The sequence below is a fragment of the Malus sylvestris genome, chromosome 3, assembly GCF_916048215.2.
Source record: "Malus sylvestris chromosome 3, drMalSylv7.2, whole genome shotgun sequence".
In the NCBI taxonomy this organism is placed as follows: Eukaryota; Viridiplantae; Streptophyta; class Magnoliopsida; order Rosales; family Rosaceae; genus Malus; species Malus sylvestris.
This window is the reverse complement of record NC_062262.1, coordinates 26130723-26152662: the sequence shown is the minus strand read 5'-3', so window position 1 is coordinate 26152662 and position 21940 is coordinate 26130723. Positions and strand designations below refer to the sequence as shown.

The window sequence follows — 21940 nt, the reverse complement described above, 5'->3', positions numbered from 1 at the left end:
CCAAATATTCATTCCAATTCTCTTACAAAAAATCACAAATACTCTAAACACTATTTCTCTCTAAAATTCTAACTTTGGCATCGGAGGTTCTTCGGCCAAAGCCCCCCCCATTCATCGTGGGCGCGTGAGACTTTTGGCCTTAACCTAAGGTGCTAGTTGTTTTGTAGGTGCAAAATCGTCCAAGATCGAGGAGCAGAAAATTTGCATCCACAGTAATGATGATTAAACATTTGAAAGTAGTAGAGGTGAACCTTTTATAGAGGCAAGGTTGGAGGAGATTTCTCAAAATTGGCCAATGTGGGATAGAATGCACTTAATGTGGTGCCACCACTTGTCATATCGTGATTGGCCTTCAAGTTGGAGCGAAATATCCCATTGATTTGGGGATAGCTAATGGGTAATTGCCATGTGTCGTGGCTCTCACTTGTTGTGATGTTGTTTCATGTGATTTGACATGGGTACCAAAGCACGGACTCTTTGGTGGGTTCAAGGTGCTTTGTAGTTGAACGGTACTTAGTAGTTTCGGGATCAATATAATATGGTAATAACAGTATTAAAAATGGATTGTTTCAATTATAAAAGTTATATGTTGAAGATACATTATTCTTAAAGAGTGGAATATGTGCATTCCCTTATAAGAAAATGCAAGTTTTGTTCTTACTAATATTAGTTTGAAGTCGGGGTGGGTTCATAGGGACCCTCAAGAGGTCAGAGAAACAGTTGGTGAAGTTCTTAGGGACCTTTCCAATGTCTTACACGAGACTCCTTTTGTTCCCATTAAGTGTTCGCTGAAATACGTATTTGGCATACCCCGATAGCACTCGTCATAATGTGTTGGCATTTTCCGGTAGGGGGTCTCAACAAAACTCACTAGGATCACTTGACAACACTCTTCATATGTAAGTATGCAAGCAACATAGCTTGGCAAAGGACGACATGCACATCAAGTGCTCGATGAAATGCCCTCGCGATTAAAATTTTGGTACTGTCACTGGTTTGAAGTACTTATTGTTTTCTATTAGTGTAAAATAAGAGCAAACTTGATATAAGTCCAATTTTGGGAGTTATTATTGGATTTAGCCCACTTTGTTGGATTTAGTCCACTTTGTTGGATTAGGTCCACTCATTGATTATCCATATCAGCTTATTTTTATTATCTTTTTATTAGATTGTGACAAATGTTATTCCTTATTTATATGATTAATATTTACTTAATTTTAGGATTAAATATAAGAATTAAATTGTTTCTCCTTCTTCCTACTCCTAATTCGTTTCTCAATTTTTTTCTACCTCGATCGTAAGTTAACCGTGTCTACTAATACGTGTTATAGGTACTATATATATATCAACATATATACTAGTATGAATTTATAAATATATGAAAGATGAAATTTTTCTAAACTATTTTGTGGATGATGGGTAGATTAATAGTTTTATTTATTTTCGTATTATCACAAATTAAGTGTATTTTATCAATTTATATAGTATAGGTATTATATACAATGACATATATATTTTCTTTTAACCATCCATGAAAATTTGTTATCCATGAAAATGATTAAATTTTCATATTTAAATATTTGAATTAAAAATTTGAGTATAAATGCAGAAATCAAGAAATTTAATTAAAGTTGAAAAATAAAATAACCGAGCGCAATGACTTTCTAGGATTCATATAGCCGACCCAACTTAGTGGGAAATGGCTTTGTTGTTGTTGTTGAAAAATAAAAACCTGGAACAAATTCAATAAACAGTTCAATTTTTTTGTACTTTATCAAAGTATTCCTTTTTAATAATAATGGCATTCTTTATTTTATAATTCAGGTGCACATATCTCTAGCAATTATAAAAAGTGGAAATGCAAGATTGCAACATATGAGAAATCTGTAAACAACTGTTTTGGGTCGGCAAATAAAACTGAAAATGCACAAAAATACAAACAAGTGTTCAAATATGGAAGAACGGAGAAAGAAGAAAAGGCAAAGTTTGATGGTGCGTGGAGTGTGGAACTCGGGACGGTGCATCCACGTAGCAAGCAGCAGATTAGACTCCGGCAGCAGACAAGGATGGAGATATGTGCACCAGAAGTATGGAACCCCACTTCAACAAAGGATGTCTCTTTCTTCTTCTCTATATCCTTTTTTGTGTTCATATTCTATGATGTTTTTTACTTCCTTTTTTGCTTCTTTGAAACTGGAAAGAGAAAAACGTAACATTACCAACAAAAAATCAAATTAGTTATTCAAAATATGTGATTAATGTTAATCCAAGGATGCTAAATTATAATTGATAATAATGCAGTGGAATTCATATCTCGTGAATAATAAATTTGTAAACTAATTTATTTTCTATTCTTTGTAAATATATAGTTGTTTCCAAAAAAATTATAATCAAGAATAATTTGGTGGAATAAAATGTTTATCATCGGGGAAAACTCAATATTTATGTAAGAATTATGTAACCAAGAAAAGTAAACTAACAAAATCAACGAATATATCAACGGAGAAATTGGCAATGGTATACTCTAACAATTAAAACTAGAAAAAAGAATTAGTTATTCAAAAAAAAAAAAACATTTTGTATTAAAAAATGTTAATTCCTATGACAAAAGATTGATATTTTGGGAAGAGACAAACAAGAGTTGAGGAACAAATTATAGAATAGTTATGGTAATGACAATATTAGTGTCAGGATGAGAGGTTTCAGATGAGTGCTACTGCTCGAGCCCACACGGCAAAAATGTCTCCTTTTCATACGTACGCTCATCAACTTATCTCCCTCTATAAGATAACATCCATTTGTTCATCTCCCTCAAAACTATCACACAAAAACATCAAATTTTGAGGCACCTTTCTAGACACGGGTTGTCCATAAACATGGCTAAATGTTACACTAATGTTTTGCCTAAGGCTTTCTTCGTCATCGTCTTCTCTCTCTTCACTTCTGGTTTCCTCGTCGCTCTCTCGGAGGCTCAGATGGTTCCGGCCATATACGTGTTCGGAGACTCGTTAGTCGACGTTGGTAACAACGATTACCTAACAATCTCTGTTTTCAAGGCAGATTTTCCTCATAATGGGGTTGATTATCCTGGCAAAGTAGCAACTGGGAGGTGGGGTAATGGAAAAAATTCTGCAGATTTTCTTGGTAGGTTTAATATTTCAGTTAAGAAATCATGACAAACTGACATTATACATGTTGAGAGAACGAGAAGCATTTACGCTACGTAGTATATAATCTGTCATCTTTTGGTTGGCAGCTGAGAAAGTAGGGTTACCAACATCGCCACCGTATTTGTCACTTGTATCCAAGTCCAACAAGCGAAAAGCATCCTTCGTCAACGGAGTTAGCTTTGCCTCCGGAGGAGCTGGAATCTTCAACGGTTCAGATGAACAATATGTAAGCGAAATGTTTTCAGCACCCTTTCAAAAGAAAAATAAGAGTGTTTTTTTTATTAAGAACCCAAATCTTTTATTTTATATTAAGTGGGTGGGATCCATGTAACCCTACTAATGAAAGTTAGTGAAAGCCTTTTACAAGAAAACTTGGGTGTTATTCTGTACCACCTTCTTATGTAGTTCAAAGTGAAGTCCGCAAAATGTTGGCCACCCATCCTAATTTCAAAATCAGGAGAAATTTTTGTGTAGCGAAAATACTGTCACGTAATATTACTCTTTCACATTTTATAATAATTTGAATGAAATTGTAATACCATGTGGTAGTGTGTACTATATAATCTTACTTCTAAACAAGAAATTATGTTAAGAGGACCAAAATAGGAGAAATCTAAAATGTCACTAGGAATATATCTCAGTATCACGTGACTAGACGTGTGAAGGACAAATAGAATAGCTTTGTCCGACGATTTATGTCTGACCTGTATTGCTCTTTGTTGTCACAGCGTCAGGCGATACCCTTGTCTTACCAAGTAAACTACTACTCAGAAGTGCATCAAAACAATGGGCTACAACTAGGCTCCAAGGGCGCCAAGGACCATCTTTCAAAATCTCTGTTTCTCATTGTGATTGGAAGCAATGACATCTTTGGCTACTTTAGAAATTCCCAACTCCAAAATGAATACACGCTGCAGCAGTACGCCAATTTGATGGTATCGAATCTAAAGGAACAATTACAGGTATGAAGCACACATTACCTTAGCTCCATGCTTGCATAGTGAAACTTTAGTTGCACTTCAATGCTCTTCTTTCTTTGTTGTTTGGCAGAGAATGCATGCTCTAGGCGCGCAGAAATTTATAGTTATAGGGACTGGGCCGGTTGGCTGCTGTCCGGCGCAAAGGAATTCAAGTACAGGAGAGTGCAATGATGTTGAAAACTCGATGTCCGTCATGTACAATGAAGCCCTTAAGTCCATGTTGCAGCAATTGAAACCGGCGTTGGGCATAAGCTACACCCTCTTTGACACTTATACTGTCTTGACTAACATCATTCAAAACGCAGCTTCTTACGGTACTCATATGTTCTTTTCCTTCTTTACAAGAGGAAACAATCTATGGCCAATCCGTCAAGCATGTGTTGTCAAACCGTCAATTTGAACATATGCAGATCATGATAAGCTATATATTTTCCCGTGTTTGTAAGAACTAAAGGAAGAATTTGAAGTTAACTGACAAACCACAAATTTCGTATTCGATTCAGGATTTACAGAGGTTAGAGCTGCATGCTGTGGGATGGGGAAGCTTAACGCCGAGTTTCCTTGCACGCCAGTTTCGTCCTTGTGCTCCAACAGGAGGAACCATGTATTCTGGGATTTTTACCATCCTACACAGGCAACTCATGGCATCATAACGGATAAACTTTTTGATGGCCCTTCAAAATACTCATCCCCAATGACTGTGAAGGAGTTAATTGCTCAATAAAAACTCGACGAAAGACACCATCTTCTCGATATAATAGTCACCGTGTAACTAGCATGTCTAATAGTGTATAAATTGGCCTTCTTAGGAGGTTATACTTGGGATAATTAAGTTCATGTGCATTAAAGAGTGAATCAATGAAATTCTGTCTGTACCATCACAAAAGAAGCAAAGCATCATGACAGATTTTGAAAAGCAAAGGAAACGATTATATTCCAGCATCATCCGCCTTAAAGATAAGTTTGTTGTGATTTTGTGTTTTGAATTCAAAGATCTCCGTGTAAATAGGGTATTCAAAATACAAAATCACAACAAACTTATCTTTAAACTTATTCAAACTAAAACCTGACCTAGCAAACAAAATCACAACAAACTTATCTTTAAACTTATTCAAACTAAAACCTGACCTAGCAATCTTATCCTATGAAGAGTTTGTTTCGGAGCTGAGTTTCTGGTAAGATTGACTCGGTCTAACAAAAAGAAGTATCCAGCCAATGATTCAACCTTACTCTTGAATGGAGATGGAAAATACGTTCTCATCCATCGAACAGCAGAGAATGCTTCAGTCTGCATAATTGCCAGCCAGATACATCCGTTAATCTTTCTGCATTCATTCTTGGGAAAATTTTCTGCAAAGCGACGCACAAGGTTTCTTGAAAGGAGAAAATGGATAAAGAAACAACTTCCGGGGTTTAAATACTGTATTTCTGATGAAAACATAATACGGGCGGACATCACTGAGAACTATTCTAAACCATTAAGCCATCTCCAACCGAGGTCTGGCAAGAGGGCTCGTTTTAGCCTTCTGGTCCTTCAAGATATTAATATTTTAATAAACAGTATAGGATCATATTTGCCTTCGTCTCCAACCAAGGGCCAAAGGGTCATAGCGCCAAATATAATTTATTTTTTAAAAACTACAACTTAAATATTGTTTAAGTTTCATGTTGTTAAATGTTTTTTTTATGCTGTATAATTTTTATGTTGGTTAATGTTATTTAATGTTGTTTCATGTTACTTAATTTAATTTAATATTGTATAATGGCTTAGGAAGTTATAGGGAAAAAATATGAAACAAATTTTGTGAAATAGAAGTTATAGGAAAAAAAATAGAATTTAAAATAAAATGAAACAAATTTTGTGAAATAGAAGTTATAAGAAAAATGGAATTTTAAAAAAAAATATGAAACAAATTTTGTAAAATAAAAGTTATAGGAAAAAAAATATGAAAAATAGAAGTTATAGAAAAATTTTGTAAATAAAAAATAATAATAAAACTGTAAAAAAAAAATTCAAAGCATTCCTGTCGGTCAGGATTTCCATTTTTTCTAGCCAACCCTTTCCGATTTCATGGGGCCCTCTCAGATTCCACAACCCTCTGGCCTAGCCCTCGGTTGGAGACGATTTTCGAACTATTTTCGGCCATCTGGATCCTTCTTTTAAAGATGACCTTAAAGCCATTAACTACGTTCCACTAGTCAGAACGTCTAATCAAAACAAAGTCACATTAATTTTAGATCGTACCTGCAGAAGAACTCATGATGATTGAGTTCGAACTTTTGATCTTCTGTTCTCTTTGTTCCTCACATTTCTTGGTTATAATCATGGAAGAAAATATCCAAAATATCGTCGATATATCGGCGATATTTTCGTTTTTTTGAGTTACCGATATTTTAATGAGTATTCAATGATTTTTCGTCAATTATCGATAATATCGTCTAATCAAAACAAAGTCACATTAATTTTAGATCGTACCTGCAGAAGAACTCATGATGATTGAGTTCGAACTTTTGATCTTCTGTTCTCTTTGTTCCTCACATTTCTTGGTTATAATCATGGAAGAAAATATCCAAAATATCGTCGATATATCGACGATATTTTCGTTTTTTTGAGTTACCGATATTTTAATGAGTATTCAATGATTTTTCGTCAATTATCGATAATATCGCGATATTAGTTATAATATCGCCTAATATCGCGATATTAGTCCAAAAATTCCTAAAAATTTTGAAAAGTCTCAATTTTGAGCACAGAGGGGTTCGAACCCCTCCCACTTAACTCCTTAAGGCCTTAACCACCATACCACTTATGTTGTTGTGATAATATGCTACAATATTTATATATATTCTTTTGTTTTGAATTCTTTTTACAAGAAACAAATTTGCACATTTTCCAAATTTTTTTGTGGTATTATATTTTAAATTGTGTCAATTAATTACTTAGTCAATGGCATGTGGTTTTTAATTTTTCTATTTTTTATTTGGTCACTTACATGGTAGGGCTGGGAAAAATTCCGGAAAATCCCAAACCAAACCGAAAAAGTCTCAAACCCAAACCGAAAAATCCCAATCCAAAACCATCCTGAAGTTCGGGAATCCCATCTCGAAAAATACCGAAATTTTCGATATGGGATTGGTTTCCAAATCTCATTTGTTTGGTAATCCCGAAAAATACCGAAGTATTCGGTTTCCTATTGACTTTTGGGTTTTGGTTCTTGAAAACCATTGTCATGGTTGCTAACTACTCTTCAAAATACACTCACTCTACACATAGAGATGATGAAGATAGTGAAAATTTTGAACCTCATAGGAACTCTATGTGGTACTAAGTCACTCATGTATCTTACCATACAATGTATAAAGTGTAAAATATTGTACTAATTCATTATATATAAATGATTATGGTGTGTTTAGACTTCTTTCATTAATTTCTACATATTTTCTACACTCACAATGTTTGTCAGCTCGCTATATAATCAACTTGATAATGTTAAATCCATCATGCAATGCATTTCCTTCCAATTTTTTGTGATAAACTAATAGATAATTGACTAAATAAACATCCTGCAAAGTTTCAATAAAAATTTCCAAGTTTTTCTTACAATTTCCGTGGTTTCCATGTAATTTTTATCGATATCGATATTATCCCGATATTTCCATCGATATTTCCGTGTTTTCGGACTACCGATATTTCCGATATTACCGATATTTTCTTCCTTGGTTATAATATAATGAGCTTATATGAACACGTTTTTTAAAAAAAATGAGGTTTCACCATAAAATCAATTAGTAATATGGGAGTAGCCTAACTTACTTATAAGCCCATGCAAAATCTCTCATCCCATCAATGTGAGATTCATTCTCAAAACGTCCCTTCACGTGTGGCGAATTTTCAAGTCTAACATATGTACAACACAACGGGGTGATATGGAGCCCGTGTGACCGTTTGGCTTCACACGTGAGACAACATGCTCTAATACCATAAAGAAAGTTGAGATTCCACCATAAAACTAATTGGCAATATGGGGAGTAGCCCAACTTATTTATAAGTTCATGCAAGATCTCTCATCTCATCAATGTGAGACTCATTCTCAACCATTTTCACGAGAAGAGAGGCCAAAAGACGTTCAATAATTGTGTTGGTAACCGCTCCTCCTATCATGAGTTGGTTACAACAATTTCCTAAGAGCATCTCCAAAAGAGATGTGAAAAGATAAATGTCAAATGTTAATTTGATGGCTGACATGGCAATATTAGATTTTCTATTTTTCCATCCGATATGTTTTTTTGTTATAAATGATATTTGTATGACCCATTTTAAAAAGAAATCAATGAAAATAAATTTTCAAGATCTATAATTAGTTCATTAATGGGATCCACACAATAAAATAATTAAAAATTATTTGACATCACATTTTCTCATATGTCAAATTTGACATATAAAAACTCATATGTCAATCCACATAGGATTGACACATTGGTTGTAACTTGCTCCTACCTTCAAATTTGATTACATGACATTCTACATAAGATTTGACATCTCATTTGGAGATGGTATAAGAGGTTTTAATCACCTCTTAGTCCAAAATGAATTCACCAATTTCCTAAGAGGTTTTAATCACCTCTTAAACCTAAATGAATTGAAAACATGTCTCTATTGGATAATGCTAGGGAGACCAACTTTTTAAAACTAAATTTGCAAACCAAATGATGTGTCACCAATAAAAAATAAGCATGTTAATCAACATTTAAGTAATAATTCAATCATCAACATCTACACAATTTGGTTTACAAAATTCAAATTAGAAATTTAGTTTCCCTAGCATTATCTGTCTCTAAAACATTTAATTATAATTAAATGTATTTAGTCCAAAACTAATATTTGTCCAACTTATACATCAAGACATATATGTATATCAAATATAGTTTGCACTCACTCACATTTAAAAGTAAAACTCTTACATTCTCCCGCATGAGTGTGATCAAGCTATTCATATATGTTATATAAATAAAGGTGATCCCTTATTGATATTAGAATAGTATGACTTCCGCAACTAGTTATAATGATTCACTAGGCGCTTGATGCAAGCTACACGCATTTGTATTCTAAAATCACAAACCGATCTCATCAATTATAAAGTTATAGACTAAAGAACCTAAAAAGGAAGTTCGTTAGTACATTACAGCTCCCGCATGTCTTTGATCCCATGAAGTTAAATAACATACTTCATATTATTACTTTGCTAAGAGTAATATAATTGGGGAAACGACTCATAAAAAACTGTACTTTTTTGTTTACAAGAGAACAATGTGAGATTGAATCAAAACAACATAATATTTATAACATTGATTTTAATCAAATGAAACCAAAGCACCTTACTCCCACATTCAAAACAGATCGAATGATGGCTGTAGTCCAGCTCTCGGAACATGCCTATTAAAGCCTGTGACGTGCAAGACTTTTGTCCACGGATGAGCCTGCACCATATCAAAAGTGCCAATGTGTTCAATCTGAATAACATCATCTCTAACATTTTCTTGAACTTTGAGATACTTGATGTCCATAAGCCTCGAAGCATCCGATCTTCTATTGTTTTTGGTAAATAACACAGCCCACATATTATCACAATAAATCTTCAATTGCCTTTCCTTTCAAGACTTCCAACAACTTTTATATGCATAATAAAGTTCTTCATCCAGACACCTTGCCTCATGGTTTCGAAACACCCTATGTATTTAGATTCCATTGTAGAACAGCCATTATGCTTTGCTTTTTGCTTCTCCATGGAACTGAACCACCAGCAAGTATAATAACATATCCACTTGTCGACATTCTATCATAAACGCAGCCTCCTAGTTCAACATATGAATAACAAATCAACTCCAAACTACCTAGATGTTGGTATACCAACACATAGGACTGAGTTTTCTTCAGGTATCTCAACACTCTTTTTCCAGCATTCCAATGTTGAATACTAGGATTTGCTTGAGACCTTCTCAGAACACTTAATAAAAATGCCAAGTCAGGTATTGTCCACACTTGTGCATACATTACACCCCCTACCAAGGAAGTATATGGCTTGTTTTTCATAGCTTCAACTTCAAAATCAGTCACTGAACATTGGTTTAATGAGAGCTTATCACCTTTAGCTATAGGAAAATCGCCACCACTACTGTGGTCTGTGGGACCAAGATTTTCTAGGACCAAAGTAAGGCGGATCAGGATATGCATACCTTAGAAGTCCAGTCATGAACTCAACAGTCTCTGCTACGATTATGAGTATTTTTCTCATAGGGCTTTTGTTAGCTGAATAGGTTTTAACGCGACACCTATTTTGAGATGGTCATATCCTTGTGTGTGTTTTATTTGCGTCCTGAATGCGTTTAGTTTTGAATTAAATGAAACTTCTCACTTTTCTCCTTAGACTGGGGTTTTATACCATTTTGGGTTATACCATAGTGAGGTTTTGCGAGTTTTACTACCTATGAATTTTTTTGTACGTTTTGAGATTTGCATTCGCTCAATGTGCCAGTGACCTCATTAATTGTACTTACTTCATCGTTGAAGACCTAATGCATCATTTACTTAAGTGTTTGATGAGATTGTTAGATTTCGATTCCCGCTTATCCCAATTCTTATTTACTCCGATTCATCGTTTTCCGATTTCTTCCTATTTCGATTCGTAGTTAGCAAACAGGCCCAAGAATTTTAAACCCACAATATTTGTATTTGGGTATTGACAGCCGAAACCCAAAATTTTGATGGGTAGACTCGTCATTTCCTTCATGCTAGGGTTTCATCCTCCGTGCCTATAAATAACATTCCAATAAACGTTAGCCCGTCAAACAAATCGCCTCTGTTTATCCGTCTTCGTCTGTATTTAGGCTCCACTGCTTTTCTCTCAGTTAACTTTTCTGGGGTTTTTCTTTCGTTTTAGAGCTTTGTATATTTGTTTTTTTCGAAAAGTTTTGTTTGATTTTTGGTGCGAGAAGTGCTTTCCGTAGAAGTAGAAGCCAATTTGCAGAGCAAGGGCGTCTAATATAAAATTGGCGCAAATTGCATTGAAGGTTGGCGATAATAACAAGCGATTCTCCGTGCCTGTCAAATTTTTGGTTTTGATTTTGGCCTCGAACAAGTCGCAACATTCATTCGTTCAAACCCACTTTCTTCTTTTATTTTTTATTTTTACTTTAATTATGTAAATCACCTTTGTTTCATGTTTTGTGGAAATCCCGGGTGTTTTATTATACTTTCATCATCCAAAATTTGAAATCAATGTCTGATCCGTACTAGGTTTTTCTCTAAATAGAAGAAACAAATTTTATTTTTTATTTTTTATATTAATTTTGTCATTGGATATATTTATAAATTACCAAAATCAAGTCTTCCAACTCCTTAAATCTGATGGGGTATTTATTAAATGATAAAGCAAAACCTAATAATTTGTTTTCGGTTTGATGAATTTGTCTGTATAATTCGATGTCAGTCTATTTGTTAAATCATTGGCATCATCTGTTGGCACTCTTGAAAATTTATATTAATTTGGTTTTTTTAATATGTTGATATTTGTTATAAATGCGCAAAAATAGAGAGAATTGGAGATTGGGTATTATTGTTTTTTATTTACGTGTGACAGACAGGAGAAATGAATACATAAATAGTCATCGCCGGCACCCCAAACCCCGAAGTACGGAATTGACACCTGAAAAAATAGAGTCCAATAACACAAAAATACAAAATCACATTTTGCTGTAACAAGATCGAATCTTTTACGTTTAAAATGAGTACGATCTTTTACGTTTAAAATGAGTGTGGCATCTCTACGCGGATCTGGAACCGTGATCACAGAAATAGGAATAGAAGGAGAAGCCTCTCTAAACGGACCTAGAACTGTGATCATAAAAATAGGAATAGGAGAAGATATGAAGGGTATGGGATGGAGAGGGTAGACAATCCTCACAAAAAATAGGAATAGGAGAAGATAGGAAGGGTATGAGATGGAGAGGATAGAAAATCCAGAATAATTGAGGATTTTGAGTGCTGAAGATTTGGTCTCATATTCATTTTGAGTGCTGACGATTTGGCTTCTGCTGGAACATGGCCAAAATTCAGTTTTAAATTTTTTGCCCTTGCCATCATTTTGTACTACAGTTTACTTGTAAGTGTTGGTTCTCGTTAAAAGTAAATTTAAATTATATTATGGTTAGCCTATTGTGAGACTAATCTCATTCTTTTATTAAAAAATATATATTTGCCCTTGCTCGATAACTAGACATTTGTGAAGTTAGGAGGATCCTTGCCCGATTCTTTTTGTAAGAATCTTCTAATCATATCCGTTCATCGTACATCATCATTGTAAATTTTTTTATTTAAAATTGACAATACCTAACAAAAATTAGTTGCACAATATAAGATAAATGGATGTGATTAAACGATTCTCGAGATCCTCACAAAGAGAATCTGGTGAGGATCCTATCTCCTTGCAAAGTCAACCATCTTTACGGGATCGGGTCCTCTCCGGAGCTTTCACAATGGAGCCTGCGGACCCATTTAATCATGTCCGTTAGATGAATAACCTACGGCTAATAATTAAATTCACTTTTAGATGTTTGGTTCCAACATCAAAATCCGACTCTTTTCTCTCTACTTCACATAAAAAATTCCGGAACTTTCTCTTTGGCTTCCCTTTTAGCAGGCTGCCTCAAGCCTTCCTGTGCCAATCTTGGCGAGACAGCCCAAGCGACGATTTTCGATCCGAGCTATTTTCTTCTTCCCTGGGTTTAATGGGTTTCACGTCAAATACGGAATGTGACAAAGTTCGTCCTTCTTCTTGCGATTTCTTGCGGCTATTCAGAAATTTTAATTTCTGGTTGTAAGAGTGTTTGGAAAATGCCCCAAAAAAATCACATTAAATTTTTTTTTTCTTGGCTTTTGGGTGTTATTGGTTGGGTGAAGAAAATAAATCAGGGGTTTGGGATGGAGGACGGGGCTAAAGATCGGGTTGGGGCTGTTTAATTTGTTGGATTGATTGAAATTATTTTTGAGCGAGTGAGAAATGAAGGTGAAGATTGAGAGAGAGGTAAGGAAGACAGTGAAATATGAGACAGGGAGAGGTTTGAAGATTTCAAATTAATCATGGCCGTTCATTTTTTATTGAACGCTCCTGCTTGAATGATCCCCAGGAAAGGGATCGGAGAGGATCCAATCCGCATCTTTACGAAGGTCTCTTTGCTTGTTTGACCCTTAATGTTTGTACTTTCAGTGCAATCTCAAACACAAACATGCTCAAGAACATCACAACCAACGCAAATGGAATTAACTTGGTTTCGCAATAGTTGAAGAAGAATTTCTTCTCAATTCATTTCGTGTCGATTTACGGAATTTCAAGTTTAATATTGTAAATCACTACAAAATCGTTATGCAAAAAATATGATATATAAGACCATTTGGTCATCAAATTACAAAAAAATATAGATGGATGGATTCAGTAAAAACATTATAAACCGTTTTATATATTTTTTATATTTGGTTGACTAAATGACTTTAGCTTTAATTAACTTTATACATAAATTACCTTTACAAAATGATTTAGAATATCAACGGTTTCAAATATAAACACGAAGTTTTGTAAATCAAACACCAAGTAAATTGAAAAGGATGGGCATGTCAGGTACACGATTGAGAACGGAAAAACGAGCAGTTTTCACCATGTCTTTCTTGGTTGGACCAGCCCAACCGGTGGACTTACGTCCTCCTAAATTGGAAGAACAAGAACAAGTCTCTTCTTTATCTTCTTATTATGGTACTCTCAACACAAATTCATTGTACGTAATGAAGTAAACAACGCACACAAGAAAACACTGACCAGTACCCCGTAAAAAACGTCCATAAAATATCCGTAATTATTATTTTCCCTTTTATTTTCGCCTCACATTTCGAACAACAAATATAAAAAGGTACTGATATATTCTTATCAATTTTTTACTTCTCATATGCTATTTTGATTTTTAATCATCGAATCAAATAAATCAAATAAATTGAACGAAAATCAATATATAAAAAATAATAAGGATATGAGAAAAAGTAAGAGTATGGAAATAAAATTATCCATAAAAAATCTTAGGAAAAATAATAAATTCCGAAAAACAAAAAAAAAAAATATAAAAACCATGCGTGTTTGAGAGAGTCTCTGTGTATTCAAATGAGAATTTCTTCCCCACATCTTCCTCGACAGCTACAAATATGGAATCCTCCTCTGGCCCGGTAGTACTAGTACGCACAGACTGAGACCCTAACCTGCGCATCCCCGGCGCAGGATATGGAGTCGCCCTCCTTTGTATCCAAAGCGAGGACCGCCTTCCATTCTGCGGCGGCTAAAGCGGAGCGAGTTCTCTCTGACTTAAAGCCCGATCGAGGTCTATTTTATTTTTAATCTCATTCGCTGAATCGTATTTTTCTCCGTTTACTATTTTTTACTGCCCCCAGACTTCCATTTGACTTTTCCCCGATGCTATTTTTGTTTTGTTTTTCGGGATTTGATTTCTTAATTTCGGATTATAAATGTTGTTTAGTTTTTGATAACTTTGGTGTTGAATCGGTGAAGATTCTGACAAGCAATCGCCGAGGAATTCGATCGATTACGCCGATTATGAATCGCCGAGGGAGGATGGCGAGTCAAAGGTCAGTTTGTTGTTAATTTTTTTCTGGAATTTCAAATTGGCTTTGATTTAATTGTTTTGTGTTTTTATTGTTTTGGATTGGAAATGTAGGATCAATCGGTTTAAGTTTCGTAGGATTTTGCTTTTCGGTGTTTGGTTTAGGGACCAGAACCAGTTTTTGATCATTTTCTGTTTGGCTGCTGAGAAAAAAAAGATACTACATTGTGAAATCCGGCTTACTTGAGTAGAGTTTTTGATAATGTACGATTTGATAGGATTGTTTGATTTCTATTGCTTGGAAATGAAATAATACAGGGCTCGCATGAATCGAAGCATCTTAGGTGGAGACCACCAAACATAGGGACAAAGCAAGATTGGCAGGATAGATTCAGGCACATTGGAATAGGGAAGAAAGGAGGTGAAGATACCGAGAAGGCTGAGAATTCTTCAATGGCGGTTCATTTTTATGATGAAAATTTGTACCTGCTGAACATGAAAAACGATATGGAAGCAAAGGTAGGTTTGCTTCTTTATATCTTTTATTTCTGTGTGTAACACGTTATGATGGTTTGTCTTCTAAGATTTCCGTTTTATATTTAGATCATCAATACATAATCACATCACATTCACGAATGAAAAGGTAATTTATTCGACTTTTCCCCCAGGGCCTGGCGGACTGGTTTTGTTCTTATATTAGGAAACTCAACTAAATTTTTAATCAGGTGTTTGTTCCTGTACATATTAAGAAAATTTAGTGATACACGCTCAGTAACCGATAACGATGGAAAAACACTCACATTGTGCCAAGCTGATAGATAACAAGAACAAAACCTTATTATCATCCAATTTGTGCGATGCCTAACCTGGAAAGTTTGCGATTGATAACTTAACTTACTGATTTATTTGTCCTTTTTTTCATTAGTTGTTTTCACTTTGATGATAAATTGGGATTTGATATTTGCAAGGGGGCAGAGATGATCCCATCAGTTGAAAGCTTAGTCTCAGACAACATTGTGATTCCTCCGTTGTCTGTTATGAGACAATTGGCTACTGCTGTTGAGTAAGTATTTACATTTTTGAGATTCATCCCTTTAACAAGTCTTCTTTCTCTGAAACTTTTCCTATAAACTTGTGAATCTTTACAACTTTTGGAGTTCACTTGTGTTGGAAATTTGTTCAATTGCATTCTTTCAACGTTGTGAATATGTTTATATGTTAAACGGATATCAGTTGTCTTGCATTTGTATAATCAGAAGTGAATGTCTTTTCTATAATTGGAAAGTCTCTTTCAGTAGTACATGTGCCCTTAGTTATTAAACGGTTCTATATGTCAATGTAAGTTTTCAGTTTGTACATGATATCCTAACTTTCTGCCCTTATATTTTGGAAATTTAATCCAGGGCTGGAAAGAAGTCTAAGTCATTGAAAGATTTTTTGGCCTCATCAGGAAGTTCCTCACCTGTCAGGGAGAGAGCGGGTCTGAGTCTCTCTGCAGTGAAGTCATTAGTGCTTCGTGAAAAGGATGAAAAGCCATCTGATTTTTGTAGCAACGAGAAGGTCCTAGCATTGATCCACGCTCTGTTTGATGCAGGTAGATTCATACGTTAGGTGACCTCATGACAGTTACTTCCTTTTGGTTCTTCTTAGTCCTGTTTTGTTTTTCATTATCGTGTTATGATCTTTCACTTCCGTTGTAATATTTGCAAGATATTCGCAGAGGGGAGTTTTCTAAGACGGAAGATTGATTCTGGTTCGGAGGCAATTACCACAGCATCTTTGCCAAGAGATATTCATGGTGCTCCTCCTGAAAGCCTTGTTGTTAAGTTAGCTGAAGTCATTGGGAGCTTCAGAACCCTCAAGAAAATGACTCTGTTTTGGTGCAGATTTGTTGTTGAAGTAAGTTCTGTATACCATAAGTATGAGTTGTTTGAGCTTTTTCCAATGACTTACAATGAAAAGAAAAAAAAAGAGAAATATGAGCCGACACTTCTGGCTTCCTGTATTGTAACCATAACATGTTATATATTTTCTGGAAGTACACTTCTCTTTGAATAAGGTCTAGGTAGTATTTTGTGATCTTGAGTATAAACTTATTATCTTAAACTGAAAAAGAAGAAATTGGGTTCTGTTTCAGCCTTAAGGTACAATATTATCCTGGCTTATCACATTTTCATGCAATATAATCCTGCTGAGTAGATGTCTAGCCAGAAAGTTTTCCATCTTAAATTTTCTGGGTTTTTTATGCTTATATATACTTCCTCCACTGAAATTGAATACCTAATATGCTGTTGTATCATTAATGTTTTGTTGATTTGATATTTCCTTCACATGCAGCTGAGAAGAATTTGGTCTGAGGAACAACATGTGCCTAGCATTCCCTTCGATGAGATTCCAGATCTGAATTCCTGTCTTTTGTATCAGCGGCTGCAAGTTATGAACTGTTGTGTTTCCAGGAAAAGGCGTCGTGATATCGCCACTGAAACGTTAGACTTTGTAATAAGGGAAGCTAGTCCAAATGCAGAAGATTCTGCTCTTTCCAAAGACAATCCTGCATGCCCTATTTTGTATGCTAAGTTAAGCACTGGGGAACTTGTCCTCCGATTAGGTGCTGATAGCCCATCTGGCAACCTGACAATGTTGGAAACTGGTGAACCTGTGTACTCCCCTGTGACCCAGGTATGTTTTAATAGCTTTGTCTTTCAAGGAAAACTGTTTTAACTTGCCACATTATTTGAGATTATATCATATATGCACATTATTATATGTAGGAAGTACCTTTGCTTACTGAAGATCTTATCAAAGAAAATGAGGAGTTTGTGCTTCGAACAGGAAGGTCTGTATTTGAGTTAATTCTTAGTCACTTTTTGTTTTCAAGTAACATTTGGCATTTTGCTTAAAGTGACTTGTTTATTTTTCCTAGTTCTCTGTACATATACATATTTTTTTTGCTTTTTGAGAAGAACTGTACATATACATATTAATCACAATAAACTTGCATCCTATTATCCTTATTAATCTAGGTATATTTTTTGACAATTTGCCTTTTCTTTATGGTCAGCGTTGGTGCTGGATGTTCTCAACTTCTCTCTGACATGCAGGCTTTCAAGGTTTTCACTAATGAAAGCTTATTTTGTAGATTCACTGAATGGTGTGTGTTGACTGTTCAAGTTAACTAATCTCTGACATTTATCATATGCAGGCTGCAAATCCTGGTTGTATTTTGGAAGACTTTGTGAGATGGCACTCCCCTCCTGACTGGACAGAGACTGAGCCAATTGATGAGGCTAAAGACTTGTTCGATGGTAGTGATGAATTGTCCACAAGAGGCTATCTCAGTAGCCGAATGCAAAAAGAAGGTGCCACCTTTTTTCGTTGTTCCATTTCTATATTGTTTATGTCACATAACAGCTTTGTATATCCAAGTTAACAATAAGAGGATGTCGAATGCATAACAGACTGCAAATTACTTCGCTTATAATAATACTTTGGTTTGGTACTCTATATATGTATATATGGGAGAAATTGCTTAGAAGGTAACCAGTCTATCATATTATTGCCTAGAATAAGGATGCTTAGCCATTTTATGTGATTATCTTTTAACCTTTACAATGCATACGTGCATCTTAAAGTAGGAAGTACCACCATATATTTAAATCTCATTTGAAATTTCATACGGTTATGCTTTGATGTTAGGCAATTTGTGGCGTGAGTTTTGGGATACATCCAAACCAGTTCCAGCAGTTAAACAAGCACCCCTCTTTGATGAGGATTTAGCAGTGTAAGTTGGAAGAACTAGTGCTCATTTTGCCACACCTTTTTCTGGTTTTAGCACCACTGTCTAACGTTAATAGCATCGTGTATTAATCTTGTAGGGAAGGTATCCTGGATGGTTTTGAGGACATATCACCTTCCGAGCTTTTTCAGCAGCTGTTTGTTTCTTTGGTAAATTCAATTTTTTATGTTGTTATTTTTGCTTGTTTTTAACATCGTTTAATACATTGCCGCTGTTTCTATACTGTTCTAATGATGCCCGTTCTGCAACATCCAGCTTGGTTTAGGATTTGTAATTGCTGAGGCTAAACTATCTGTGAGCAGTGATTTTTCGAAGCTGTTTTATGAGTGCAAGGAATATGTTGTTTCCACTTGTCAAAGCAGCACGTGGACTGAGAAGGTTGATGAGCTTTGCCAGGTATGATGGATCCATATTGCTAAACCAAAGGTTGATTGGTATAATTTTATGTCAACTGGACTAGTGTCTAGAATAATAAAGCCTTCGTAAAGAATACATCGACAAACGTGATTATGGCAGTCATGGATGCTCGATCAGAGATATATGTCGAAGGTGTCATCCACTCGTAGAACAAATGCTTTAAAAAACCAAAAAAGGATTATTTCAACAGTAAACTTTGTTCATGAAATATTTTCAGATAAAATTTGTTGGTAATTTTTTGGCGGCCAAGGTTATCATAAGAGAAGATGAGTTCATCTACAATTAGATTGTTTAACTGTTCTCTATCCTTCTAACCTATGCCTAGGTAGCTATCACATCTTTATAAATAATTTCAAATTATTATTTTCCTCTTTCGGGGTTTAGGGTGGGGGATTCGGGCAATAAGGATATAAATTTATTTGCGTACCCAAATTTGAGTTTGATATTCTCTTGGTCAATGCTTGGTACAGGTATATGAAACAGTGGAGACTATGTTGGTCAATCCAGAGGAAGCACTAAGAGCAATGAAGCAGCCTGAAGAATCGACGACCCCTTCAGGAGAACCAAAAGGGCGTTTTAGGAGACTTACCCTCAACTTTGGTGGTAAAGACAGACAGTTGAGAAAATCAGGTTCGAAGGACCAGAAAAACTTAAAGAGCCCCGGTAGCCAACCGTTTTCGAGTTTCTTCGACAACAAGTCATCATTATTTTCAAAAAAGCCTCCTAAGCCTGAAAACACATCCCCTGCTGAAAAATCTTCGAATACAGTTGAAAGTGATTGGACGGTTGTTTAGGTATTTTTTTCTTTTCTCCTTTCCTCTTTTTTGATTAAAAACAGGCTTGATTTTGCTGGTAATTGTAAATTGTGTTGAGCAAATGTAGACCCAAAACTGCATAAGACAAGTTAAACAGTGTAGGTTCCAGATAATATATTTATGATGATTTATTGATTTATTTGATATATTTGGATAACTAGACGATTTTTTATTTGAATGATTTTTTGTATAAAATTAAACGGTCCAGATTATAAAAAATTTACAATGAAAATACGTTAAATGCAAGTGAAGACTGAGAATGAACTGCAAGTATTATTCATCATAAAGTTATATAATAATAGGTTAGCACATTAGAAATCATATTTGTTATTTGTACCCTCCCAACTTTAACCCAAAACGAACTTCTACAGTGAATAAAAAACAACTACAATAAAAGAAAATCTCAGACATTTTCTTGGAACCATTTTCCTTCCGCTGTGGCCTGTGCTGGTCTTCACCTGTTAAATAGGTCGTTATCGTCTTCATCTTCTTCACCCACCTTATCGAACCCGAAAAATTTCGAAACGAGAACCGGCACAACGAAGTTAGAAAGCAAGTAAACCAAAAGAAGCACCCCGCTGCAACAAAAAACCCAAAAAAAAACACAGAAGATAAAACATGAATTTGACGGTTGGAAAAATGAAATTTTATCTTGGAAGGTGAGAAAACAAGTACCCAGTTTGGAGGAGGACAGAAATGTCTCCACCGGAATTGGCAGAGGGACTGACACCAAGAAAAGTAACAGCGTTTTGCATGGCCCTGGTTCTTAACGAGAGCAAGTGCTGCTGCCTATGTGGTGCAGGTGCAGCAGCAAGTTTAGTGGAATGCGTACCCAGCAGCTGCTGTCTTTGGTTTAGCTGGGTGTGCAGAGGAAGCAGTGCTGGGTGAAACAGGATGCACCTCATCGTGAAATCCCAACTAGTTAGCAGAAAAGGTGGTTTCAACAGGCCAATTGGGGAGATTTTGTTTTGGATAATGTTTATTGGCTGGGAAAAATAAAAGGGAATTGAATTGACTGTCTTCACCTGCATTTCGAGGAGGGGCGCTCTGGGCTATATATCCCAGTGGGAAGGCCTTGCTATCATATAATTTAGCCCAAACTTCTGGCCCAATAGTGCCCAGCAAATAATTACAATATAGTTCAATTTGAATAATTACATGCCTTTTGAAGGGGACCAAACCAGCCACAAGCACGGAATACCTGAGTTTTGTCAAGTTGACTATAGTAGCATGCACCCAAATTCAAATCCCGCCTCCTTAATTTCTATGAATAGTGTTATCGTCCTATTATTTGTCAAAACAGAAGGAGCAAGTTGTATGCAGGAGATGGAGGTTGGTTTTGAAAGCAATTTCGGAATTCGACACACATCAAACCGTGGGCGAGTGCAAGCGTGGACACTCTTAACCACTTTGGCCTCGTTTGTTTGACCTCCTTAGCTAGGACTGGACTAGCTAGGACTAATAACCCTTGTTTGGTGCAAGCCGGGATTGAGTTTAGTGGGATTAAGTCGGACTCGTGCCGACTAAATCCTTCGTTAGCTGGGCTTAGCGAGAGCCCCCGAAAAGGAGGGGATTGCTAGTCCCGTTTCCTCGTCTTCCCTCTCACGCCGCGTCCTCGTGCTCGTCCTGCACGACTGCACCATCTCTGACGACGACTCGTCTTCCTCCACCCACCCCTTGCCGTCTGCAACTCCAATCCCCACCCATGGAAGAACAAGTGAATTAAAGCAGCTAATTTGCAAGAACAAGTGTAATCAGAGCAAAAAAAGTCAATAAAAATTCGAACGGAAGAGAGTAGAGAGATGAGTGGAGCCTACCTCCTCGTCGTCTCGTAACACACGGACTGGATCCATCTTCGCTCCTTCCAATCTCAGAATTTTTCAGTTTTTCACTTTGACGGACGACAAATTCAAACACAAGCCAAGATCATATTCAGTCATGCATTTCCTCAGAAGGCGGCACACTGCGAGATGAACTTGATTGGTGTTTTTTTTTTGGGATTTGACCAAAATTGTAAAGGCAGATTTTCTTCATCTGAGAACTGGAGAAAAATTGGGAAAGTTTTGTTTGTTGGGAAGGGAAAGGAACGGTAGAGATAAGGGAGAA

At 35.7% G+C, this 21940-nt stretch overlaps 3 protein-coding genes and 1 non-coding gene across 5 annotated transcripts; 3 read left to right on the top strand and 1 right to left on the bottom strand.

The window, feature by feature from the left end:
• Positions 1 to 2801: 2801 nt before the first annotated feature.
• LOC126615870 (GDSL esterase/lipase At5g55050-like) lies at positions 2802 to 5092 on the top strand. The gene is made up of 5 exons (XM_050283796.1): positions 2802 to 3144; positions 3257 to 3396; positions 3899 to 4132; positions 4221 to 4464; positions 4654 to 5092. Exons 1-5 carry the CDS (start codon positions 2877 to 2879, stop codon positions 4872 to 4874), a joined length of 1107 nt encoding a protein of 368 aa, XP_050139753.1. The 5' UTR covers positions 2802 to 2876; the 3' UTR covers positions 4875 to 5092.
• Positions 5093 to 11174: 6082 nt separating this feature from the next.
• Positions 11175 to 11297, top strand: LOC126617532 (small nucleolar RNA snoR86). The gene has a single exon (XR_007621405.1). It is a non-coding gene; the product is annotated as a small nucleolar RNA snoR86 (small nucleolar RNA).
• Positions 11298 to 14340: 3043 nt separating this feature from the next.
• On the top strand, positions 14341 to 19978 carry LOC126615864 (uncharacterized). Of its 2 annotated transcripts, XM_050283786.1 has the most exons (14): positions 14341 to 14566; positions 14755 to 14831; positions 15125 to 15325; positions 15775 to 15869; positions 16210 to 16400; positions 16527 to 16705; positions 17144 to 17485; positions 17578 to 17642; positions 17868 to 17916; positions 18009 to 18165; positions 18503 to 18587; positions 18682 to 18751; positions 18858 to 18998; positions 19490 to 19978. In XM_050283786.1, exons 1-14 carry the CDS (start codon positions 14470 to 14472, stop codon positions 19811 to 19813), a joined length of 2073 nt encoding a protein of 690 aa, XP_050139743.1. In that variant the 5' UTR covers positions 14341 to 14469; the 3' UTR covers positions 19814 to 19978. The 2 variants fall into 2 exon arrangements, with proteins under 2 accessions (XP_050139743.1, XP_050139744.1); XM_050283787.1 differs by lacking the exons at positions 14341 to 14566; positions 14755 to 14831 and having other exon boundaries at positions 15192 to 15325; positions 15782 to 15869.
• A 110-nt stretch (positions 19979 to 20088) lies between these two features.
• On the bottom strand, positions 20089 to 20889 carry LOC126615879 (uncharacterized). The gene is made up of 2 exons (XM_050283806.1): positions 20510 to 20889; positions 20089 to 20412 (listed from the first exon to the last, which is right to left on the bottom strand). Exons 1-2 carry the CDS (start codon positions 20863 to 20865, stop codon positions 20289 to 20291), a joined length of 480 nt encoding a protein of 159 aa, XP_050139763.1. The 5' UTR covers positions 20866 to 20889; the 3' UTR covers positions 20089 to 20288.
• Between the last annotated feature and the right edge of the window lie 1051 nt (positions 20890 to 21940).